Source organism: Lycorma delicatula, chromosome 3 (genome assembly GCF_047948215.1).
Source record: "Lycorma delicatula isolate Av1 chromosome 3, ASM4794821v1, whole genome shotgun sequence".
NCBI classification, from domain to species: domain Eukaryota; kingdom Metazoa; phylum Arthropoda; class Insecta; order Hemiptera; family Fulgoridae; genus Lycorma; species Lycorma delicatula.
Window position 1 is genome coordinate 167,990,884 of NC_134457.1, and position 27,935 is coordinate 168,018,818.

General features: G+C 29.6%; 1 protein-coding gene across 3 annotated transcripts in view; it reads left to right on the plus strand.

Moving 5' to 3' along the window:
- jvl (javelin-like) overlaps nt 1-27,935 on the plus strand; it is a 450,812-nt gene that overhangs the window by 292,404 nt on the left and 130,473 nt on the right. The window contains exon 4 of one of the 3 annotated variants that reach the window (XM_075360967.1): nt 4,123-4,189. The exons of the other annotated variants lie outside the window; for them this stretch is intronic. Within the exon in view, the coding sequence (XP_075217082.1) occupies nt 4,123-4,189 (67 nt within the window). The remainder of the gene's footprint in view (nt 1-4,122; nt 4,190-27,935) is intronic. 3 annotated transcript variants of the gene reach the window in all.

Here is a 27,935-nt window from a genome sequence, read left to right on the forward strand (position 1 = left end):
TATGCTTGAAAATTTAAATTTGTAAACTTATGTTTTTGTATATTTAAAATTAAAATGATTTTTTTTGTAATTATTATATCTATAAATCGCTTTTTTTAAGTTATTATAGTCATACTAATTTTGAAAACATTATATATTTCCAGTTATATTGTGCAGTTTGGTTGAACGGGGCCCGTGAGCTGATGTGTTCTCTTATTTATGTAGTCTTTTCTTGCGGTTTCTTACATTTCTTTTATAATTCATGAAAAATAAATAATCGATTTTTTTTTTATTTGCCAGAAAAATTCTTCGTGTGAGATTTATTATTACCTTTATGAGTTTATTTTTTTACTTCCTCGTACGAAGTAAAGGAAGTATTGTGATCTCCAAAAATGTCGGTTTCCAGATTTCAACGGAAACATCCATTTTGACCATCCCTGAATCCATTTTGACTAGTTTCGGTGTGAGTCTGTACGTACGTACGTATGTGTCTCGCATAACTTAAAAACGATTAGCCGTAGGATGTTGAGATTTTGGATTTAGGACTGTTGTAATTTAGTTGTGCATCTAGTCTCCCCTTTTGATTGCACTCGACTGGACCAAAAGTGTCCAAAAAAGCCCAGAATCCAAAAAAATGGGATTTTGAACTTTTTCTTAAGTTCAGTAATATGCCCTCATTGAGTTTTGTTCAACGCTATATCATAAGTGGTACTTATTTTCATTGGTTTCAGAGTTATAACCAAATAAAACTTTAATTAATGAAATATTTGGATATTAGGGGAAAGCACATCGGTTCGAATCAGACTTCATCTTTTCTTTTTTTTTAGCTTTTTTAGTTTAAATATATCGATTTATTAATAATTATTAACTTGTCATTGTAAATTACGATGAATAATAATTCAATAACAAAAAAAAAGTTTTTAATGAAAAAAAATTTTTACGTACTTTTTATTTTAAATATATGGGTAATTAGTAATTTAATAGGCGTAAAAGAAAGTCATGTGTTGTCCACATCAGATTGTTTATAATAGATTATTCAAAGTGATGAACTATGCTAAATAATTACTGAAAAGAAAAACGTTGAAAATACTTCCGTTATAATTCGCAAATTTGCACAAATAACTACAATTAGTTAAATATTAGAAACTAACAAAAATTAGTTAAAAATAAAAACGTGTTATAAAAATATTGAATTAACAGAATACAAGCATTTACAAAGCTGTAGAAAAAAAGATTCCTAATTGGTTTTAGCTTTGAACTGTTTACATCTCTTAAACTAGACCGTAGTGGCCAATCCAGTTAAAGAATTTAGGAGTTCTTGCTTTAGAGGAATAGATAGGCGGGACGTTTACTGTTGAGAAATATCTCGATGGCTTTTTAAAAAATTTACAAGTACTTATTTCGTTGTAGTCCATTTATAAATACGTTTTTCTAAAAATATACCGAAGTTTTTTCATTCCCTTTCGTAGTATTTTATTCATTAGATTATTTGATAAAAACGTTACTCGTACTATTGTATTTTAGATGTCTATATGCGTGTTAAACTTTTTGTTACGCGTATTTACAGTCGTTCATTTACATTGTTATCATTAACCAGCTGTTTTTCCCCTTATTTGTCGGTCACGTTATTTTTATTATATATTTACAGTTTTAACTAATTTCATAAACGTCATTGAAATCATTTAGGCCTAGTTTAATTTATTGTTAGTTTTCCTTTCCTTTCTGATATTTAAATAATATTACGGATATTCAAGGTAGTGATCTATGGTTTTTGTTCGATTTAAAACTTTGTATTTTGTGTTATAATTTATTATGTAACCAATGTTGTCTGTTTACATTATGTTTACTTCCTTACTTTTATGGAGATAATCCATAGATTCTACTATAAACGGTATCGATATAAACTAATCGCGTCCGAGATCAATGTGCTATCTTCAGTTATGAATTCCCCTGCCTTCTTAAAAAAATTTGCAAAAAATGAATTTTAATTATCGTAAATTTAGTAGTATATTGAATCTGATAAAATGCAATAAAAAAAATATATATATGTATAAGCGTTATAGGTACTAATAATTTCTAGAAAAATTTGAATTCATAAAAAGCATTCAGTCAGTAGGGTTTTAAAAGAAATTTTATTGGTCTTTTTACTGTGGTATAAAATGGTCGATTGTGATCCACTCGACAATCGAAGAGATGTCCCACAGGTCCGATATTTCCGTAAACGCTAAGTTACATAAATTAGTAAAAGGTTCTAATGTAGAAACTGTTGCTGGAATCCGATTAAAAAATAAAATGTTTCGTAGATTTATTTTATCATTGAAATCAGTCTGAAATTGAAAGTGGGGAATTACATGTAATAAGGAGTTGAGGCAACCGACACTTCTTATTCAAATCATAATTACCATTTTTATAGGATAAAATCTGATTAACATTACATTTACATTACATTACATTTTATCTGTTAATTCTATTTTATTGATCTTTTTTGTAGTATATATAAGAAAACAATCTATACCGACTGGTTTGCGTATTCCATACCGTTGTTTAAAATAAAGTGAAAATTAAATTATTATATTGAATAGAAACTATGGAACGTTATAAATTCGTAACAGTTGACATCTTTTATGTAACCTTTTTCCATTTTGAAGTATTATAAATTATTTATGTTATTAATAGGTTGAGTGGCAGTTGATCAGTACCTTTTATGTTCTTTTTAATGGTTTATCTCCTGTATGTGATACAATTTTGTAGAAATGTTTATAGATTGATAAAAGTTTTATTAAACCTGTCCCATTTTAAGAATTTTTCTATATTTCCCCAATATGACATAACGAAGCCTCCTCTTATTAATTTCATTTTTAATACGTTTAGGTGAATTTCAGTATATTTTTGAACCGAACAGTTTCATACTTTGTCATTTATCTTTTCATAGACTAGACTTATATGTTTCTTGGAGATTTTGTTTCTAATAATCTTCTACTTTCATGCTAATAATTGTAGACGGCCTTTATTTAAATTTGTTCGAAATTAAATTGTATGTATATGTACGTTTGATAAAAATCATGTAACTTCTGCAATGTTCGGTAATACTTAAACGTTATTCTTTTCGCCGGAAAATTATCCAAACCATTGCTGGGAGGCAAATCTAATACCATAAGTCAATTTTTTTTTTAATTTTTGTTTAGGGAATATCTATTCAGTGATGAGATGTCGTATACTTGCAGTGATATTTTTTTTTTGTCTTCAGTCATTTGACTGGTTTGATGCAGCTCTCCAAGATTCCCTATCTAGTGCTAGTCGTTTCATTTCGGTATACCCCCTACATCCTCCATCCCTAACAATTTGTTTTACATATTCTAAACGTGGCCTGCCTACACAATTTTTTCCTTCTACCTGTCCTTCCAATATTAAAGTGACTATTCCAGGATGCCTTAGTATGTGGCCTATAAGTCTGTCTCTTCTTTTAACTATATTTTTCCAAATGCTTCTTTCTTCATCTATTTGCCGCAACACCTCTTCATTTGTCACTTTATCCACCCATCTGATTTTTAACATTCTCCTATAGCACCACATTTCAAAAGCTTCTAATCTTTTCTTCTCAGATACTCCGATTGTCCAAGCTTCACTTCCATATAAAGCGACGCTCCAAACATATACTTCAAAAATTTGTTCTGCAGTATTATAAACACAAAGTATTTTTTTATTTTCATAATATCTTATTTTCTTTAACTAATATTTAATATATTGTAGATAAAGTTTTACTATATTTTAATTTCAGGTTTTATGTTACATTGTTTTTTTTTGTATAAGGTTGCAATTGTACTCGGTGCATTTTAAAAAGTGGTAATATACAAAAGCTGTTTATTTACGTCAGTAGATTCGTGTGAAATTATTATTGTTTTGTGTAAATTCAAGGAAAATGGCTTCTTGTTTTTGTTTTAGAATATAATATTGTATACTTTTTTAGGTAATTTATGTTGTATTACATAATATCTTAAATTATTATTAGTGTACTTTTGCGAAACTTGTTCTTATATTGTGTCAGGTTTATTTCTTCCAGTTTATATTGTTTTATGATTACTTTTATTGTTTGTTTGAAAACAAATAAAAATAATAAAATAAATATAATATTGATTGTTACAGGTACGTAAATCTGTATTATATATATCTGCAAACTGCTGACGTGATTTTTATTCTACCCCACGTACTTGTAAGTGTCTTTTTTTTTAATTTACCCTGTTATATGAATAATACTATTTATTAATAAGTTTTGGTTGAGTAATTGTAAATTAGTTGTAAGGTATTTGGCAAAATGTAGATGTTACTGAATAAATTGATACCAAAATGAAACAGTGCACCTTGTAAAAAATTACATTAGAAACTGTTACGAAACTTCTGTATTTTTTTTTTATTTACTTATTTTTAACTGTTATTCATTATATATTTATGCAAATTATAATTATTATGTAAATAAGCAGAGTTCTACCGTATTATAAACTATTAAGTATAGTCGTATAGTGTTCAAGGGAAATTTCTCTGATAAAAAAAGTATTGTAACATAATCCTCGCAAAATAGGGGAGATTAACTCTATTAGACAAAAAATATGGAGGTAAAGGTACCCGCTTGCATAGTTGGAAGCGAAAAACTAACTATTTCTTCTACTAAGGAAACTTATGTGTATCTCAATTGAAGCCCGCTGACTGGGATGACGTTAACGAGAACGACAAGAAAAGCCATTGCTTGTGATCGAATATCAATGAGACTCTGTCGTTCCCATAGCCTTTCTCGCCCTCATCAGTGGACGGTGATTGGGAGTACCAAAATGTTTCGCCTGCGTTATCTACAAACTTCGGGTTTGACTTTCTCTACGTAGTCGCTTTACGTAGAATGAATCGTGTACTCGACAGTCAAACAACGTTATGATGGCTACTTATGTCACTGCACAGCTCTGAGCTGATGAAAGTATTGAAAGGTTACTTTTCGCGACCTATCTTTTTTAAATACGGTTCAATAGACGAGAACCTTTTCGCCGCCAGCTTCTTTTATGTTACAAATTTTTCCGTGTTATCTCTATTATTTGATTCTGTTCTGTACACTGATAAAAACTGGGTGCCTCCCGTAAATTTTATAGATCGAAAACACTTCTACGACGGGTTTATTCGTGCTAGGTGTATGGCTACCGACAAAACTATTTACGTCTTTTTAATTTTTTTGCAGTATAACCCATTTTTGGAGCATAGAGAGTATTTTGCGGAAGAACTTAAATTACAAGGATTATAATATACTTGAGTATTTTTTTTCTTTATTTGTTTTTCAAAATTAAATGGTCTTAATTATTGTTGTAATATGTTTCTTATTTGTTTGTAAAATTATGGTATTTTAAAGCCGTTAAGAATCTTAAAGAGGATTTAGCGTGTAGTTATTTGTAAAATATGGAAACCCGCTTAACTGGAACGTTTAATACGGTCTATTATAATAACTTTATCGTAGCTGTTCATAGTGTAAGGAAGATTACGATGTTGTTAATCCTTTTGTTTAGTTCCCCTTTCATTATCGTCAAATCCAATTACCCCGCAATATCTTCCTTTAACGATAAAATTTCATGAATTTTCTCATTAGAATTGACTATACGAGATTTTTTTTGCGTATTTACTTAATGGATATTTTTTTGCAATTTTGATTTCATATTTGTCGTACATAAAAGTTGTCGTATATATGTAAATGTGTATTTTTTTAAATTTCGGAATGCGATCCCTAATAAAGATTTTAAATATTTTCCTCAAAATTTTTCAACTTTTTATTTTCTGGAATTCGTATCTCTTGAAAAACTTTTTCCTCCTTGAAAAAATCCCAAAATTGTTGAGAACCGGTTCGGGTTTCGAAAGTGGTTCCTATGGTCAAAACTATTGTTTTGATGATTTATTTTATATATATTTTTTATACTTTTAAAAAAATCTTTGGTGAAATGTTTCATTTTCAAAAAAAAAAATTGAAAATTTATTTTCCTTCGATCAGTCTCTTGATCAGGCTAAATTTCAGTCCAGGTTAGGATATGTTTCATCCGTTTATTAAAGCTCACTTGATCTTTGACATAAATCAAACGGTGAATATAATCAATCCTAATTTGTTGTATGAATCCTGATAAATATTATTTTGAACTTTATAAATATTATTAAATGTCCTTTCACATTTATGTATTTCCTCTTACACTCCTGCTATGAAATCATCTCATACCATATTACTGTTATTATTCTGGTTTTTGTACAGTCAAAAGTCAGCCTTGTAGATTTAATTTTTTCCTTCGAATTGTACTTTATGCCTTAATTTTCTATTTCTCTCCAGATAAGATATTCTTCTCTAAAAATTTATTTCCGAAAAATAAATGTTCTAAATTAGATTACACGGTTTTTTGTTCGTTATCGATGTATTAGAAACGTTTGCCCGTTAAGTAAAAAGGCAAGTTAAAAAAGTGGCCGATAAAAAGCCTAATCTTAGCCTCAGGTCGATCTTTTTTTTTACAGTCCGTGGAAAGGAAACAGTATGTTTGGTTAGGTCCATAGCCAGAGTCGTTCTTTCCAGAAGAAACGAATATAAGGAACGTATTACGTTTTAGAGCAAACAGCCAGTGACCGTTTAGGTAAACGATAACAGGAAAAAGGGCTTTAGAGTAAGGGTAGATGATGTGGGCTGAAAAAGGTAAAATGGTACCAGAAAGGTTGTGAAGTACGGACAGCTTAAACCGGAGAAAAAGCTCAAGGGTACCGTACAAGAAGTGGTCATCCGTCCAACCCGTAATCCCTCAGAAGATGAAAATGATTTTATCCAGGATTGGATCAGAAAGTAAGTGATGAAAAATTTTCTGTTGACCAATTTAAATATATATTGTAACAAATGTGCTTTTTCTCTATATATTGAAGAGTCACACGAGAACAGCTCAGGGTTTATCAAAAACTATTGCCCGTCTATAAAGTGTACTGGGGATGTAAGATTATGAAATTCTCTTTTACTAGAAAAACAAAAAAAAAATAAGAGAAAGAATATAATTTTTGCGTTAATAATGATTGAAGTTATGCTGTTTGTTTACAATAGTGTTAAAAGAATAATGTGCTGATAACCTTGCTCGCTATTTCCAAATATATATTAATTTTTAGCTTTAAAAATTTTCTTTTCTATGAACGTCTCTGACTTGTTTACCATTGCAGTGCAGTGTATCGATTAACTGTACGAAGGAACTTGAATATATTTACTACATTTCAGCTTACATGTTCAAAAATAGTTATTTTTGTGACAATTTTTTGAAAATTTGTTTTGTGATTTATATCCTTAACAGATCTTTCTCAAATTATATTACGGTTTTCCTAGTTTAAACCAATACGGTATACGCTATTCCTTGTTTCTCAGGTGATAACCCTTCCGGTTGTTAACCTATTACAACAAAATTCCTATAAAATTGCGGCAGTATATTTTCCTTTAAAAAGAAAAAAATGTCGAAGATACGTATTTTATCGACTATTTTTGTCGAAAGATACAACCGATTATATACCTATCGTATAGTTACAGGTTGTTTAAGATAAAATATGCGAAGGTAATCGTTTATATTGTACAAAATAATTCGTCAACATTTTTTTCTATCGAAAAAACTAGTCGTGATGACATCAGCGCAAATGATGTTGATTCCACGTTGTTTCCGTTATTGACTGATGGTTGACGACTATGTAACCATAAACGAAACGGGTTATTTAGAATATTGTCATTTATTCCAGCAATTGTTGTTTCACGCTGTTTAATCGCCGATATAAAGTAATTTTTGTAGTATTATCACGTTATTTATTCCAATAAAAAAAAAAATCCCTTTCGGCACGCCGGAAGGCGGAGTTACATTTCACCGGTGAAATCTACCCCCGCCCTTAATGTTACCATTAAAGTTACGCCCATAAAGTTACCTAAAAGTACCATTTTGCCCTTAAAGTTGAGAAAAATTTCAAATTTACTCTATATGACAAGCCCCATCTTCTTACAATTCCATCAACATTTTGGTCATCCCTTGCCGTAAGGGTTGGTCATATCAAAAATTGTTTCAGAGAAAAGTTTTAGGTAATGTGTAGAGGACTAACGACCACTTTAAACCGATTTGATACCGTGCCTATTAGGGAGGTATGATTCTTCTTTGTCTCTGAAACCCCATTTTTTCAACCCTCTGGGTCAATGGTTGGTGATATCAAAAAAATTTACTTGTATAAGTTTTAGGCCCTTATTCAAAAAATAATAGGAACTTTAAATGAATTCGGTATTTTACTTAATAAGAAAGTTATCGCGATATTTTGTTTTTTCGAAAAAGCCTTCCATTTCCACCTCCGTAGTCCCATTTTGCCCATTAACGAACTCTACTGAGATTTTGGGTCGTTATATGTTATTATTAATTTGAAAATGATAGGAGCAAAATTACAGGAGTTATCGTGTCCACAAGAAAGTGAAATATATATATATATGAACTGACGGTGGTTTTGGGGTGTGAGGGATGTGAAACGCGAAGATATATCGAAATTTTCCGGAAGTCGAATCATGGTACCTATTATAATAGGTAGCGCCTTATGAAATCTACCTAAAAAAAATACATATGAATCATGAAATTTTCTGTTTACAGTAATATTGCTTGTTGATAAGTTTTTTACGTTTCTGTTTTTTATAACTTACAAAATTTACTCTTAATTATTATTATTTTTTTAAGTTATTACATCTGTATTCTTACGGAAAAAGTAGTTTTGTTTATTTTCATCTTATTTGTTTATGTTGCATCTCATTTTTTTTTTACAATGACGGAAATGCTTATTACCTTATAGTAATAGTAATCTTATACAGACATTACATTACAAGTAATATACGTTTTCGACTGCTAATTCAATTCTCTCTTTTTCTTCTTCTTCCCTTTAATTACCATCATAAAGTTTTATTTTATTTGTCCGTCTTAAATTTTATAATGTTGTCCTACTTTTTTCTTTTTTGTAAAGAATTTTTTTTTGTTGTTGGAAAGCTTTGACTTGTTTAACAAAAGTGAAAGCCTTTTTTTGTCAGTGAGGATTGTTTTTATTGTTAATTTCTACCGTTAATACTTTGATAATTTAATTCACAACAGTATATAAACATCGTACGTTAGGTAGATGATATCTTAAATTTAATTACAGTTCGTGTCTTGTCTTGCTTATTTCTTTTAAAGTAAGGATTGCTGTTATATTTTCTTGAAGCATAAGAGACGGGTAAATAAAAGGTTATTTAATAGTTCCTTGAAATAATCATCTTTGTTTAGGATTTAAAACGTTTTCATTGTATGCCTTATTCTCAGCATAAATATAAGTTGTTTTTTCAGACGGCCAACAACTATTTAATTTATTGGACCGAAGTATGGTTTTGGCACCTTGAGTATAGTTCTGAAATGGTCGACCTGATGATTCTGTACTATACTACACTTCATTTACATTCTTACATATCATCCTCTGAAGTAATACCTTGTGGTGGTTCCGGAGGCTAAACATAAAAAGAGGGAGAGAGAGAGAGAGAGAGAGTGAGAGAGAATATAGTTTTGCAAGTGTGCTGAGTGTAACGTTTTGCCACCAACTTTCAGGATCTCGGCAGTATTATCTGTTCCTGAAGCTCTCCCATTTTTCATTGACTATAAAAAGAATAGTTAATCCATCCGTTTCATATTATATATATTGTGTATATAAATATATATAATGTGTGTACGAGTTGACTGCAATATATATTACATTTTTGTATTTTAAGCTTGTATTGACAAATTCCGTTGGTACTCCTCAAGATGATACAGATTTCTTAGTCATCAACAGGATTGAAAGTCGAATTATGATTCAGCAGTTGGTCTTATCTACAGAATTCCTAACAATCAAAGTACATCGCTTACGTAGGCATTAGAATCGAATTAAAAATATTCTAACGTGTTACATTTTTAGAAAATACCAGTACAAACCCGTTCACTTATCCCATGCACTTAACCGTTCGGATCGGCCGAATAGTTTTACAGATTTGGTAATGTATTAACTTAGTTTTGTTTGAACTAGTTTAAATATTTGTTTTAGCAGGGTCTACAACAGCTGCGGGTTTGTATGCTTTTACGATGGCGTCGCAGTAATGGTCAATGTTGTTTGGTGTTTATTCACCGACTGTAGTATCTGCTGTATTTACTATACGATTTTATTTCGTAAGTCGGAATAGTCTGTTTACAGTATTAACTACATCGTAAGAAATGTATCTTGACAAAAGAAAATGTTATATGTTCCAGTAGAGTATTACGGTATTTACTGTGAGCACTTTGTTAATTTAATATTGCATTGTAAAATTTCATAATACAGGTTGTATCTTTTCTTATAAACTTCTAGGTCGTTTCTCATGTAGCTTGCAATATATATGAAGAAGAATGTATAGGTCCAATTTACTATACAAAAAGAAAAATTGACTGATACACCTGAATTAGATTTGTTTTTCTAAAAATTAATTTTATCTTATTGATTATCATTCGAGCGTAACAATTAGCGGTACCTTTCCTATAATTGTTCTACCTTGTTGCGTGTCTGGGTTAATATCATTGTTCTACTTTTATTAATTTTTAAAAAATAGAAGTAAATGGTATCCATTTTGTTATAGAATTTAAAAAAAGGTTTGTAATTTATATATTTTTAACAATAAATTAAAATTTTATGTCTGATTGATCATCTTTACCAATTAACAACGATATGTAAGTTGATCTGAAATTGTTACGACCTTGGTCAGAAGTAATTTGTGTAATTTGACACTTAACAGTAGTTCATTGCTAAACGGATTTTTGGTATTCTTTTAAGTTTTAATTTTCTTAATTGCTAGAATTTCTCTTCAATTCATCTATTCCTCTTATACTCTTCCTCCATTTTAGGAGATAATAACCAGGCTTTAAGACTTGGTTCTACATATACTGGGGTAAAGATAATTTTTTAACTTTGATCTCTCTCTCTCTCTTTTAGGTAGATTTCATAAGAAAGCTACCTGTTGTAATGGGTACCATGATTCGACTTCAGCAAAATTTTGACATATCTTCGCGTTTCACATCCCCCAGACCCCAAAACCACCGTCAGTTTAAAAGTTTATATATGTATTTTACTTTCTTGTGGATACGATAACTGCCTTCATTTTGCGCCAATCACTTTCAAATTGATACATAAAATATAACGCCACAAAATCTCGGTCGGGTTCGTTAAAGTTCCTACTATTCTTTGGATAAGGGCCTAAAACTTATATACGCAAAGTTTTTTGGTATCACCAACCATTCGCTCAGGGGGATGGAAAAAATGGGGCTTCGAAGAAAAAACCTCATAATATGCACAGTATCGAATAATAGGCACTTCGAATGATTCGCTTGCATTGTGCGACGTCGCACCATCCTGTTAAAACTAGGCTTCGTGCTGGTGTGGGAAATTGTTCAGTGCAGGTGTAACAAAAGATTGCGCCATGTGAACATACCGATCCGAAGTGACAGTCATTGTGATCCGCTCCTCATCTCATCTCATCTGGTCCGATGACTCCTTGTGACGAAACTGCACATCATACCGTTACCTTGCTGCTGTGTAAAGAGGGTTGGTGGACTTCATCCGGGTTGTTTCTGCCCGCAAACGATAGTTCTGCTTGTTCACCTAACCTGTGAGATAGAAATGTGTCTCACCTGATATCCACTGCTTGTCCACAAATTCGTCGTCTTCGTTAATGTTTGCCATAATTTTTTGATAAAAATCAAAGCGCAACTAGTGATCGTTCTCCTTCAGTTCTTGTACGATCTTTAACTTGTAACGATGCAATTTTAAGTCGAAATGGAGAATTTTTCGCCGAGCACTCAGGACATCCCGACCACATCTACTTGTTTACGAATTGAACGCCTTGGGCTCTGTACGACTGAAACACGTACAGCCCAAATATTCTGTGGAGTACGAGCATTTCTTTGTCGTCCCATCGGTTTCTTTATCATAGTCGATCAAGTCTCTTCAAAGTTTTTAATCCACGTTTTTATCGCGCGTTTTGATGCATACGCCCAATTTTAGTGCCGTCGGAACTTCCTCTGTGCACCTTCCAAACTATTTTTGATTTTGTAAAAAAATGTAATATATATATATATATATTAAAAAACGGCGAATGCACGCTGCTGACCGTTCCACTGCTCCATGAAAACCGAGTGGTAAGGTTTTTCTGCATAAAGCAGTGCTGCCAACTGTACATGGTTGCCACTACTTAACTTTTGCCAACATTCTTTGCAATAGGATAATTTTATGCATGGTTTTTTCCCTTTATTAATAATTTTAAATTATTAAAGTGTAAAGTTAATAACAATGAAAGACAGCTTAATAATTTCTATATTTTTGTACTTTAATCTTCTCTCAAGACAGAAAAAAATCTCTTTTCTCTTATTGAAGAATTCTGAAAATTGTAAGGAACGCTTTTCTTCAAACGACTAATAAACTTTTAATGTATTCACAATTCGTTTTTTCCCCGTTAACTATTCCGATTATTTAGATATGTTATTTAATTAGAATATACATTTATAATAAATTTTACCTTAGGAAAATTATTTCTGCCCTCTGATCAGATATACAACAGCAATGCAGAGTGTTCAACAGGTTGATACTTTACGTCCTCCCCGGTCTTATTCTTTCAACGTTTAGTACGAGTACCAGTTACCGGAGAACACGGCGACCTCTGTACTCGTCCGAGCAGGGTACGTTACCCCACATTAACCGACTCTCTTTATCTTCTTACCGTCTTCTTTTAGTATTAATTCGCCATCTCTTTCTTATTTATATCGATTAGAGATAAGTAAACTATTCGTTCAGGTAGGTTACGTCATGCAACTACGACGTCACCTCAGAAGCATTAAATTTGACTTACGCTTAACATTGTAAATGTTCTGAAAATAATCGTATTATTATTGCTGTTATAGTATTTAATTATTGCATGTGTTTATTGTATTTAATTATTGCATGTGTTTCTGACTGTTCTCACCGTTTCATAAATGTTTAGGCTAATTGATCAATCTCCATTCTCTCATGATTTCTGTATACTCTGGATTATTTTCTTCCGTGATAATAAATTAAGACGTGTTAGTGTTAGGTGTTGTAACGCATACGAGTATAATATATATAATTATTATAACTTAAATTTTTGCGTTTTGTTCGTTAATATTTTGTTACTTATTTCGTAACAGTTAATCATTTAATATATCGTTTTTTTAATTAATTTTTTAAAGACATAATTAGATGTAATAATCTATGTTTAGTGCTAGACAGTAGAGTAAAACTACAGCGGCTGTGTACAAATTTTTATCAGGTTCACGGATAATGGTCGTATGTTATATTGATCAGTTATCTGTCCCTCATCGGAAAGTAAATGACAAACATACGCAAAGGTTGCCTAGAAATTTTCTAATCAATAAAAAAAAAATATATATATATATATATACACACAGAATGATTCAGGAAGAAAGTGAAATTATTTGGAATTTTTTTCACAATATTTTTTTTTTATTTTCGCTAATATTATCGTAATTGATAAGAGTATTATTTTTTTCCCTTCCAAGCATTGTCACTGTAACTGTAGTTCACGCGATTTGGAGTACCACTATTCTCAAAACTACTTTTAGTTTTATGATACTGAAATTTTAATGCGTTATTTAAGAGATAAATCTGATTGTTTCTTATGTTTTTGACCGGAAAAATCGAATACAACAGGTCCCAGAACTATATCTCCCGTAATTTTCATGTTGTCCTCCGGAAAACAGAAAATCGGTGACGATAAACGTTTTTTAGATTTGAACTGCAATAATTTCGTTAAATGACTAATAAATGCGTAAATTCTATTAACAAAACTTAAATTTAATTCTGAGAAAATTGGTGTATATAATTTACGTGATTAATATTAGATGTAAATGAAGCCTATGAAAAACGAAACGAAACTGCTTTATTTAAAACAAAACTTAACAGGAAAATGTTATGAATTGGTAAAATTTAAATTTTTTAATTTTTAATATGATCTCACTTCACTGGGGAACTGAAGTTTGGGGGAAATAATTTGCTAGCCGTAATTCGAAAAAAGACATTTACGGACACGTGTTTGTATGAACGTTTTCCCTAATTTCAAGCTCTAGAATCAGTACCCAAATTATTTCTCTTGTCTCCACACACACACACACACACGCGCGCGCGTATCAAGGTTCTTTCTAGGAGCAGTTTGAAACACGTTATCTTGGAATATCATAACTTATTCAATACGATTGGATTAATAAAAATTGTTCAGTTTTTCTAATTACGGATTATAAAAATTTCGAAACTTGAATTATCATTAAATATTTGTAGGTTTTCTAATAATTGTTAATAATAGACAATTTTCTGATTTGTTGGAGGTTTATTTTGTTAATTGCTGTAGTATGAGGTAGCATCTCAAATATGGTTTGAAAATGTCAGTAGTTTATTTAATACTTAACCGTTTTGCTAGTGGTGTAAGGGATTTTATGTATACAAGAATATTACATTGAATCTGCTAGCCTTAGGATTTCGAACTGTGTCTTATTTGTAGTAAGTTATTTTAAGGATGAGTTCGTTTCAGGTTCATTTCTCCGTTTATAAGTTATGGACATTCAATAATTTGACTGTTTTTTTTTTGGCATAAATTTTTCATTTAAAACCCGATTTGTGCGTGCCTCGTTAAGATTTTTAATAAACATTGTCCTAATATTATTCTTATTAAACGTAGTTGAACTTTTGTTAATATTATCTACGAAATGTTCTGTTCTTTTTTTATTTCACTGAATAAAGATCTACCTATAGATTTGTCTGTCACTGTAGTTTACAATTGTCATTCTTCAATCATTATAGTACCATAAAGTTAAGATTACCATGTTTTAAGCTTTAAATTAATCACCAATTTTCATACTTTTTTCGGTTGGTGACATTATTCTCTAAATTTAACCTTTTACCTTTTAGAGAATTATTTGTAAAACTTCACTATTTTTCACATTAGTAAGTACTTAGTTGGTGATGCGAGTAGTGTGGGTTACAGTCGTTCTTTTTCCTGTATGTACTTACGGAAATATCTGCTTCAGAAATTAATTGGGAAGAGAAAAAAATATGTAATCTGTTTATTGTTTGCTTATTTTATCTTTGATGTCAGTCGAAATCGATATAATAATATTAATCATTTGAAAGTTAGCGCTTTGCATAATGTATACAGCTGTCTGTCCTGTGTTAAAATCTTATTTTTTTCGTTTCTCTGCAGACGTAAACTACATTTGCAATATAGTTGCGTTTTTATCCTTTTTTTTCGTTGGTTTTATATTATCCAGTGGAAAATAACCAGTATATAAAAACCGTAAGTCGGGTAATAGTTTTTTCTTTGTATTGTAATGTGCTGTCGTTTTCGTGCTTTATTGCCGAGAAGAGTATCGTATGGTACTCCTTTAACGTACATTGTACGAATATATTTATGTAAAACTGAACGATTGAATCTGCTTGTTGAATGTCAGATATCGACTCGTACCTATGATTCAGGAGAGAGATCGTATAACTTGTCGTGCTTGACATGTCGATAGTATTCTTTAAGTTGACTAAATTCGTGCTTTGTTGTTCGTGTGTGTGTGTTCTGACCCGATTTGAAATGACAGCATGAGTTACCTTTCGCGCGCGCGCTTGTGTGTGTGTGTGTTATAGTATATTGAAAGTTTATTTGTTCGGCGTATTAGCTCGTAGTATGAGAAATACCGAGTGGATGGATCGGGGTTTTCCTAACCTAGTCCATCTATGTAGTCGATATTATAACTATCACGGCTCTGTCACTGACAGGTACAAACTAACGTTAGGAAGCTCGACGTTACTGTACCTTTTCTTTTCTTTTCTTTACTTCCCATTACAGTAGTATATCCATTTGCTAACGTTAGGTGTAATAACGGAAGGATTGATTGCTGTTTTTTTTTCATCATTGCATCCTTCTAGGAAATTATCATTTATTTGTGGGAATTTCTGTAAAATTTAATCTTATTTATTTATTTATATTGCAAAAAATGGTGCGATGTGGTAATATTGGATTGCGATGTGGTAAATATTCAGATGATTCACTGGTCGATTTTTAAAAAAAAGAAAATTATTTAAAATTTCCCGACTGAAATATTAGTTAGGTTATTGATGAAAATAACTACGTAAATTAATGATTAACGTCAAATACTAAGACTTCAAAAGAGTTATGATTTGTTATATTTCGTAAAGTTCTGTCATATTTTCCTTAAGTAAATCGATCGCTGTAATACTGTTTCAGTTCGATTATAATTTTTTTTTATTTTTCAACATTATATTAGGTCTGGAAAAGATGTTTATAAATCTGTATACTGATACTTGTTCAACTCGAAATTTCCTGTTCGAAACCTGGATCCAGATTATTAAAAATTGATTAACCAGAATACTATTTAATTTTTCAGGTATTTATTATTTATGATCCTAACCTGATTCGGATAAAAAAAATTTTAATTACAAATAATACACTCAAAAATAATTAATTATTAATGTACCTTACGCGCTCTAATTTCTTCATCCTCAATAATTATCAAAAATTTAACTTTTTTTTACCTTCCGTTAATGGGCGGTTTAGAACTGCTAAGTTATATATATTTTTTTTAAATTAAGAGCTTATTTAAACTGATAAGAAACATTAACGAAGAAACTAGTGATAAATTTAAATGATTCAATACTTTTTGCGTTGTATCGTTATACATGAGTTTGAGGCTGAATAAATTCTCATAATTACCTTAAAAAAATCGAGAAGAATGGCATTTCATTTCTTTAATGAAATCTTTGTTCCAAAAACTAAAGAGAAATTAAAATAACGTTCCTTACTTTGATTGCTTTTTTAATCTAACTTAACTGGATAATTACTGATCTTTTTTCATTCGATTTAGGTGTTCTTCGACCATCGGTTTTCCGGTTAACGGTCATTTTACAAAAAATCACTATTTTGGTCTTTACTCTGGTGTATTCGTTTAGAAAAGCTGAATAAAAAAAGTGCGGAGTAATACAAATATTTAATAACGGGACAGACAGGAAATGGTTTTTAAAACAAAAATCATTTAAAATTACTGCTATATCAACCATTGTTGTGTGGGAAGTACTGTAACAACTGCGTTTGTTAAACTGTCTTTGTCATTTTGCGCTGCTGCTAGTAAACGTGCTGGCTGTCATTTTCCTGCGAAAGTATAAATAAACTCACGAGGCAGTATACAAAAGTACATCGCCTATTCTGGTGCGAAATATTTAATTTATTTTTATAAATGTCACTTCATTCAGTTATTTTTTAAATAAAGGAGTAAAACAAGATCTCTGTCGATTTGTAATGCGTTATTATGAATGAAACAAGTTAATTTTTAATTTATCTGCAAACATACAGAGCGACTCAATTGAATTGTCTAGTAACGTGTTTCTTAAATCGAAATTATTTATTTGTTATATACATTATATAAATTGTTATTACCTGTTAATTTATCTGTTTAAGCTTACTGAAATCATCGGAGTCGATTTACCAAGAAGTCGTGACTCGGCAATACGTACTACTTTATAACTCTGTTGTTATTCACTTGTAATTTAACTTGTGCTATTACAGTTCATCCTTAATTAAATGATTTTATTAAACGTTTTGCCTTAGCTAGCAGTTTATATCTACAGTCAAATTATTTAATCCTTGAACTCTTTAATCCGAACCGATCAGTCTTGATTTCTTTTTTACAATTGTTATTATTCTTTTCCATCCGTTTATAAGACTTTTGCCTCTAGTTTCAACTATTTTTAATCTGTCAGAATTATTGTCTTAGTTTCTCTTATCTAAGATTGATATAGTTGTACTACTGTAGTATTCATTTTTCCGTTGTGGTGGCGGTATTGGGGGGGGGGGGCGTTATTTGTGCAGTTTTTGTAGAATTGATTGAATTTTATACTGAAGTAAATTACGTATTTCTTGTAAATTCTTCGATTCATTTACTTTGGGTGAAAATGGTTGATGTAAATGGATAACATTTTTAGATTCTAGTAACTAAAATTTCGCTTGCCATCCGTCAGGATATTTTTTCTTCAGCTGTTTGAACGGTCGAACGGAATCTGCATTCCATTCAATCTCAACCTCAATGAACAGTATCTCTTGCGACCTGCTTCTTCAAACTATTTGTTTTCTGTATATAATGTTTATCTTTCCTTACTTTTTTTAACCGGATTCACTAATCCTGCATTCCTTACGTTATGGTGTACCATTCTTTTTAGTTCCTTTTAAAAAATTTCGCTGAAGCTTTCTTCTTCAATTCAGCGTAAAAGCTCTTCGTTTAGAATTCTATCATCACGTCTTATTTTCAACAATCTCTTGTAATCCTATCTATAGACTATATATTTTGTTTTTTCTGTCCATCTTCGCTGCTCACAGAATTCTGCAGACATATTTTTAAAAATATTTCTTTCCGATACTTAAATCTATGTTTAGTACTAGCAGATTTCTGGTCTGCTTGATTACTCTCTTGGTTTATACAAATCTGCTATATGTATGTATCTTCGATATGTATTTCACTTCACCCATATTTCTTATTTTAGAAGATATTTTAAGAATAAAATTAATATAACCATCAGATATTATTTATAACCATTATGTATTCTTTCAAAATCTAATGTAATGATTAAAAAATAGACATTTAAGAAGGACCTGCTGTGAAATTTCTGCTTTTCTTCTTTTTATTTAAGCTGTTATTTTAACATGTAACGTGCTAAATACGACCGTTAAAATAATTTCCATAAAAGTGGTTTTGATGTTATAATTTATCGTTTTATAGTTAAACTAGATTAGTTACTTAACTTCGGAAATTGTGAAAATAAAAATATTAAAATCATATATTATTCCGACAATTGTCTCGACGACGTTTATGTCTTGTTATGTAAATTGCTTACAATTTACCTTCCTTTTATCGTATAGATGTTTCTTAGGTAGTGGCACAGGATCGTGGTTTTCAGACAGTTTACTTGTCTCACTGACTAGTGCTGTTGTCAATTACCGGTCGCTCTTTACTCTTGGATAGCGGACAAATCGTTAATTCTCTTTTTATTCGTTCGTGTGCAGTAATTTACGATTACTTGCTTTATTTTTATATACGTGAAAGCAAATTAATGTAAGTAAAATATATCCGTCTTGTTCGAATAATAATTTATATTTAATACGTTGATGGATATTTCCTATAAATTTCAATACGTATTTTTTCATAAGTAAAAACGACGTTCGATATTTAGTTATAATTGTTTGTCATGCGGTGAGATGCAAATATATCTTGGCAATTTTGATTTTTTCCATAACATTATGTCGTGTAGAAATTTTCAAGTATGTATAAATAGATAAATGCCAATTTTGACCGACTGTGAAAGTAGGGTAATCTGGCGTCACTCTTGTTCGTGTCGCAGTCTTGCAAATGACAATTTGTACTTGGCAATTTGGAAAAAAAAATATTTGTAAAACTAAAAATATTATTTAAAATTCGTGAAGTCCCTGTAGATCCGGTTCAGAGAATCCCGCTATCCGAAATTATGTATGATTTCCTTTCTCCTTTTCTTTCACAAATGTTTTATTTATTTCTACAAATGTCAGGAAATAATTAGTAAAGATATTGCACAGTTTTTCTTTAAATCTTGTAAAAATTAGGATGATGATTTTAAAAGAATTTGTTTTTATAGTTAATAAGTTGTGTTTTTCTGTTAAATTATTTTTTTATTTATTTCGTTACGTGTAAGTTTGTAATCTGTTCAAATAGTGAACAATATAAGAAATTCCCCACGGCCTACTGAGATAAGGATGATGAGTACGATATGTAAATGAGGTCTTGTGCAGACTCAGGCCGACCATTCCAGAGACGTGGTTAATTGAACTCTAATTACCGGTACACCGGTATCCACTGTTTAGTATTCAAATCCGTATAAAAGTAACTAACCTATACTAGGATTTGAACCTCAGAACCTTCGATTTAGAAAATCAGCTGTTAAACAACTAATTTGCGACGAAGAGTTAATCACTAGACCAGCCCGGTGTGCTTCCTATTGAATTATAATTATCTGCCAAAGGTGTGATTTATTTTGATTTATTTTTCTATTTGATAGGCTAATTTAATTAATTTACACACAATGTATTTACGAACGTATGTTTTTTTTTTTTCAGTGGTTTTGATGAGCTTTTTCAATTAGGTCCTTTTTTATGTTAGAAATAAGTAACTTCTATAACCTAATGCAAATGTCAATTTAATAGATTTAAGATTTTAGTACAGTATTTCCTCTTTAATTATTTACATTACTTTACATTTCATTGTTTGTGATTTATTATTCGTTACTTATGTTTTGTATGTTCTAATCGGTCACACATAATTATCGTTACGACTGAATTACCATTATTCAGGAATGTTAAATATTTCATAATATGACAGTAAGATTTCGTAATTGACAATTAATAGCCATTTTAAAATCTACTATTACATACGTTATAGTAGAATGCTTTTATATATCTGTTTTTTAATAATACATTTTGTTTGCCATCGATCAGTTTTGGGTTTGATGGTATTCTCCATTCCTTTTTGTTACGTGTTCTAACATATTTTAACGTAACATACTACATAATTTATCCTCGATTAAACTTTTTTTTGTTTCAGTCTTTCTCTTCCTCTCCAGTTTTTACCTTCCCTTTATTATCGAATTAGCTACCTATGTCGTTTCGGTGACAAGAGTTTTTTCTATCTAATTCATCTTTATTTATTATTTTTATTTCGAATTTTATCGACTCACTCAATTTTCAACATCCTCTTCAATACCATTTTTCAAAAGAATTTATTGTTTTTCTTTTTGTCTATGTTTCACTACCATAAGATGCTGCAATCCACACAAACATTTCAGGAATTTATTTCTGATTCTTAGATTTATATTTTACGTAAGCTCCGTTTGCTTATGCCATACAGCAGTTTATGTCCATCATACATTGTAATTTTAAATAAATAATTATGAAAAGATTTTTAATTTTCCCGACTAGAATATTTTTAAACGTATTGTAAAATTTACTTTTTAGAAATCTCATACTTGCTGGCTTAATATCAGATTTCATTGTCTGTGTATACCAAACTTATGAAATTAAAACTGCTGTATATAATAAACAAATTACAGTAGAATTTGTAATTCAACTTTTCAATACCTGTTTTCAATACCTCGAAAAGTAATGGTGTAATTTTAATATAGCTATTTTTAAATTATTTTCATGTTTTTTCGGATAAATTCTGTCCTACATGTATTATCGTTATAACGAGCAAAACTAAACAGAATCAGTGTTTTTTTTTTATCTCTAAAACTGAAAAACCGGTTTCGATAATTATGTTTAATTTACATAGAACGTACTTTTGAAATTGCCGTTTTGGTTATAACTGAAAACTGAAACGGTCACTCTTAAATGAATAATTACAAGAATTAACGCTGTGAATATAATTTTAATAATCCAAATACGTAGTAGAACCTGTTACATTGTGATATTCAGAATATTTAGCGAAAACATTCAAGAAATTTTTTTGGAAAACTTCATTAAAAGAAAAAAATAATTTTATTACCTTAGAGCCTTAGTCAAGTTCCTAATAGTCTGTTGATGTCGTTTCTGTAGACGTCTGTATTTATTGTTATTAATATGCTGGTTTTAAACCTCTGCATTTCATATTTTTCTCATGCATCATGAGTTTTAGTGTTTGCTTACGTGTCTTTTTAATGAAATGAAAGATAAAAATTAAATACCTATAAAGATAAAATTCGACTTGAAAAATGAATTTAAAATAAATAAAAAAATTAAATTTTTTTTCAAATATTCAGCTTTTTAGAAGTAGGCGTCAAAATAAAAGCAGTAGTAAATTGTTATTTGTTTTTAACCTGCCACCTATTTCGAAAAGTTGAAATTGAAAGGTTTTTAGTTCCTTGTACGAAGTAAAGAAAGTATTGTGATCGCGAAAAATTTCAGATTTCAACGGAAATATATCCATGTTGACCATCCCTGAATCCATTTTTACTACTTTTGGGCGTGACGTCTGTATGTACGTTTGTATAAATGTATGTATCTCGCAAAACTCAAACGATCAGCCGTAGTATGTTGAATTTTTGGAATTAGAACTGTTGTGACATCTAGTTGTGCACCTTCCCTTTTGATTGCAATCAACTGAACCAAAGTGTCCAATAAAGCCCAAAATCCCAAAAGAAAATGGATTTTGTACTTTTTCTTAGCTGCAGTAATAAGCCCTCATCGAGAGCTTTTCAACGATATGTTATATGTCATAAGTGGTACTTATTTTCATTGGTTCCAGAGTTACAGCCAAATTATATTTTAATTAATCAAATATTCGGATCTGTAACGGGAAGGCACATCGGTTCCAAATCAGACTTCATCTTCTTTTTTCTTTTTTTAAATTTTTTTTGAAATGAAATATATTGATTTATTAAGAATTTTAACCCGTGATTGTAAAAAAAAACTTACAATAAATAATTATTATTCAATAACAACAATAAAAAATATGTACTTTTAAAAAATGTGTGTGTGTAATTTAATAGGCATTATTTCATATGTGTACATGTAATAGAGTTGGTGATACATCTGATTATTTAATATTAATTGAAAATTGTCATTTAGAATCGTATTATTTTTGGATTTCCTAGTTTAATTTCTCTTTAATTTTATCTACATTAAACTACAGAGTGACTGAAAAATAGACCCTCACAAGAACAACATTTACACTGAGGCTTACATGCCCGATCTTTAATAAATTGCAAAAAATGTATCTTTTAGTTCATTATTCCTCTGATATTGTCGGAGAATATTCTCCCTAAGTCGGAGTTGATCGTAATTTCGTTTGATTTTTGTTGCCAATAATTTAATCGCTTTAATTTGATATAATTCTTCTGATCTTAACTTGTGTACACGTTCTCTAGTTTTCAAATTTTCTCGTAAGAGAATGATGAATATAAAGGATCTTCTCTTACGAGTAAAATTCTGTTGCAGAACTCGTTCGGTGCACTTCATCGTCCTATTATACTGTTGGAACTTAATTACTTACAGTTAATATGTACCAATTGTAATAATGTTAATGGTATAATTATTAACCTCCGATTTAAAAAAAAAACAAAAATTTACGGTAAATTAGAATTCAATAAGTTATTAATGAAATAAAATTTTATTTACTTTTCATTTTTAAAAAGTGTGTATATGTAATTTAATAGTCGTACAAGGAATACATGCGGTGTCCATATCAGATTTTTTATGTTTTTATTAACTTTAATAATCTTACTATTGTACGAAACAGTATTCTATAAGGTAATATTTCTTATTAATTTGACGATGATGTGTGAAAGTTTTTTTTTCAATGAAAATTCGGGCTTTTTAAATTGTTACAGGCATTTTAAACTTATCCTACAAAAGGAACTTGTTTCTTTTGCTTCGTGAAGTCAATGAAATCGTAAACTGAAAATCAATTTCTACAAAACATTTTAGCAGTATAAATTATTCGCGTAACTATTGCTAACATAAAAACCTGTATTTTATATTTGTATAATCTGATTGATTACTAGATATTGTTATGATTTGTAATATCGTTATTTATTTATATTCTAGTCTCACAGTAGATGTCCTAGGCCTGGTTCGTTTCATAACTTTCTTATTACATTTATTAGTTCTAGTTAAATAAACCATGTTAATATAAATTAAAATAAAATACTTCCTTTAATAAATTATTGTAATTTGTTAAATTTTTCAGTTTCGTGACTCGGTTCGTAACGAATTCTTCGTGTTAAGTAAATTAAATAATTCAGATTTAAATCTGTTTAGTAGTTATAAGGTAGAATTATTATGATTTTGTAACAATCGCACGATAAATTAAAGTAATTTTTTTACGTTGAATTTTATTGCATAATGAAAATATTGTTTATAACTTTAATTTATTTATGTCTTTATAATTTTTTTTTGTAATCTATGTTGAAAAAAAATGTTCTGATCTGAATAGCTGCATCAATTTTGTAAATTTCTTTAACAAATGTTCATATTAATTTCATTATTTTTATTCATATCGGCAAAGTTTTCACTTTGGTTTATTTAATAAATAATATATATATATTTTAACTTTCTCCGTAAAAGGAAGCATATAATGCGTTTTTGTACATTAAGATTTTGGAGATTCAATTATATTCATATCTCTACGAACATTTTCTATAATATTAACAAAACGAATTTTTTTACGTTTTATTTCCATTATTATTTAAAAATATATAATTATTTTTTACGTTTTGAGAATATAATCTGAAAAGTTCAAAAATAAATCTGAGAAGAATTCATTCATCGTGAATCTGAGAAGATAATCTGGTTATTCGCACTGGTTTCGATGTTTAATGACTTAAAAATAAAAGAAGAATTCTGAATATTAAAGTAGTTTTTTATCTGCTGTAAGTAACTATCTCTGTAAAATAAAGTGTAGTCAATTTCTTCAACTGTATTATTATCTACGTATTATTGAAAAAAAATGATGTAAATATTATTATAAAAACTAAAATTGTAGTAGTTAACGATAATTTTTACATATATCAAAACTCAAACAGAAATTTGTTTTGAAAATAAAACGATTTCTTATTTACGTATGAATTACTCAAAACCTGGTTTTCTCTTATCATTGTTCCCATAAAAATAAAAAAAAGTCTAAACAGTACTGAAATAGTATCTATATCTAGAATTTCCTTTTACTTTCATAGATGTATTTTGTTGGATAATAATTGATTCAATACACGGACAAAACCCTATTAAAAATAAATAATTTAACACCATCCCGTACCGATCAATAATTATTAAAGTATGTAATCTGAGAAATGTTTCCTGTTAAAAAATATTTTTTTATTTGCATTTCTTATGTCAGACTTTTTACTTTGAATGACAAAATTAGCTTTAATAATCAAAATTAAATTTAATTATATTTATTATATGTTTGTTCGGGTAACGTTATTTGCTGGCCGTATCAATTTTGATTGCGAAAAAACTAGCATGAAAGTGTTGCGATGGTTCAGTAGACGTGTGTATTTTCGATCCTATCGAAATTAAGTTGACTTAATTTTTCTTGTGTACTGTGAAAGTTTTCTTATGAAATGTTAGGACTGTCAACCATTATTTTTACCGTTTGGTCCTTTATTTTTCTGTTTATTATTACTATTATCGTCATCTAATTTTTCCCTAGTGAATTACATACAGTAATTATTATTTGTAAAGTAAAAATTGATTCTTTGTTGTGGAATTCTATCAAAAACTTCGTATTAGTTGTAAAATTGAAATATAATGTTTTTTTTTTTTTTTTTTTTTTTTTTGTTAAATTGTTTTAATTTAAGTTATTATATTTTTAGATTTTAATTTTTACGTATTCAACTTTGTACGAAGTATAATAAAATTAATTGAGAACCTCATTAAATGATGATGATTATGCTCGTTTAATCTTTTTTTTTTACTACTTGAGTATTATTATCCGTTGATTGCGGATGTGAATTCTCCTTTTAAATACAGTAGTTTAGTAAATATTTGCATTAAATTTGTGCATTTATTTAGGTTACACTATTCCTTGAAATAACTCTTTTATTTAAAATTTACTTTTAAATAATCACTATTATTTTTTTTATTATTATTAAAAATACTTTGTTGGTGTAATTATAATTATGAATCTAGAATCAACGTATTCAGTATATTTAATTATATATCGAATACAAAAGAACTACGCGTGGTGGTTTTATTTTAAATTAACAAAAAATGTTTTCCATGTAACTGTTGATTGTAGGAGGAAATGAGTCATTTATCGGTGACCCTGTTATATTCCTATATTTTCTTGTCTTCGTATTATTATTACTACTATTATTCTTTGTCGTCCTGATTGTCCCTGTCGTATACAAGTTAACTATTTGTTAATGTCTGTTGTTTGATTTAAATGCTGCATAAATCGGATTCTTCAGGAAGCACTGATATTTGCAATTTATAACCTCCTACTTCCTACATAATCACTGTTAGTGATCATCATTAGTTTATTAATTGTAAAATGTTTTTTTTTTCGTAATTCTATCCGCTTTGTTACACTCGTATTCATATATTTTTCTCACCGTAAAAACTATTTCGTTTTTATTTATTGTTGTGTGCAGATCGATCCACTTTATAAAGGAAGAACGACTAACTGAAAAAATACAGAGGATTTTCACGCTGTATTTTCAGCACCGCCACGAATCAGTATTTTATATAATCTAAATGAAACTACAACGGTAATGTGAAACAATAGTGTTCAATGGCTGTCTGGCTCGATTCATATGATTTCTGCTAATCAAAGTTTACTAATACGGAATCGGTCGATTTACTAACTAGTTAATAATCACAAACAACTGTTTGTGATTATGGCGGTGTGTTCTAAATCATTCGTTTCGCTTGTTATAAAGATTTATAAGAACATTTCGAGCTATTAGTTACGTAAAACAGAATAAATAGTAGATTTAAACGTTTTCAGAAGTTAAATGAATTCAGGAAGTGTAGTATACTTGGCGGTTTAAAGAAGTTTAAAAATACTATGGACTTGAGAAGAGAATGAGACTAGTAGTTATCTAAGGTAATGAAGTAGAGAACGGAAAAATGACGGGAAAGAAGAAGTAAGGTTTATCTTTATTCAAGTTGCTACGTAAAGACTGGAATTACAAAAATATGTAGAATACAAGTGAATAGAAATGTTAAGTAGTTAATAGTAGAAATTTCTCTATATCTCTTTGATATTTAAATACAAAAAAATTAAAGCCGTCTTTTTTTTTTATCCTAGACAGTCGTCATTTGCTTGTAATGATACTTGATACTGATTTGTAATGTATTGAAATTTACTTGTAATGATACTGATTTGCTTGTAATGATAATCTAAAATTATCATTGTTCTTCAGCGATCTCGGTTCGACCTAACACAAGAAACGCTGAATGGCTTTAAAACTCTTGATATTTTATGATATACTACGACTTATAAGGTTGCTGATCTCAAATTTCATTTTGAATTAGTTCCACCCTCTGTAAAACGAAATTGCTGTTAAGTAAACGTATGGATTATGTAACTCGTTTTAATATTTTTAACAAAATTGTTTACTAATTTAATCCTATTTATTTACTGTCAGGCGTTTAACTCCCGTTTATTTATTCTAATTTCACTTTTCTGGCATTATAGTTTTGGTATAGCATATTATTACCGATCGAAAAGTTAATATCTTTACCGTAGGTTTTTTGTATTTCAACCTTTTTGTACTCCTTGCGTCCAAAAATCTGTTACAAAAGTTTTATATATATTTGTTGGCTAGTTTCTGTTTAAAACTGTGCAAGATTTTTACTTATACTCACGAATTTGATGCGGTGATTTTTATGTTAGGGGGAATTAATTTTTTTACCCTTAGGGAGTGGTTTAATATTACATTTTTTTAGCTTACTAAAAAAGATAATAAATTAATCGTTGAAGGATTTTTGGATTAAACATTCCACCCCTAAAAATGTTAATTTTATGCATTTTTCAACTGTCCACTGTTTTTAAAAAACATTTTCTCCAGAAGAACCGTTGTCAACGAAGTTTTCATACATCATCGCAGAGTGACATAATTCAATCAATTACAATTAGAGATCTCTTAGTTTTTTACCGTTTTACTTATTTTCAACTTATCTATGCGAGTCTTTATTTTTTCTAAATAAAAATTTTCTATTTTATCGAGTTTAATTAGTGTACGCAGGGCATAGTCTCTCACCACAGAAAGAATACTTATATTTATTGTTTGGATGCTCTTTATCTCGATCTTTCTTATGGCCGAGATACAAAAGGCGTCATCCAGGACTACTT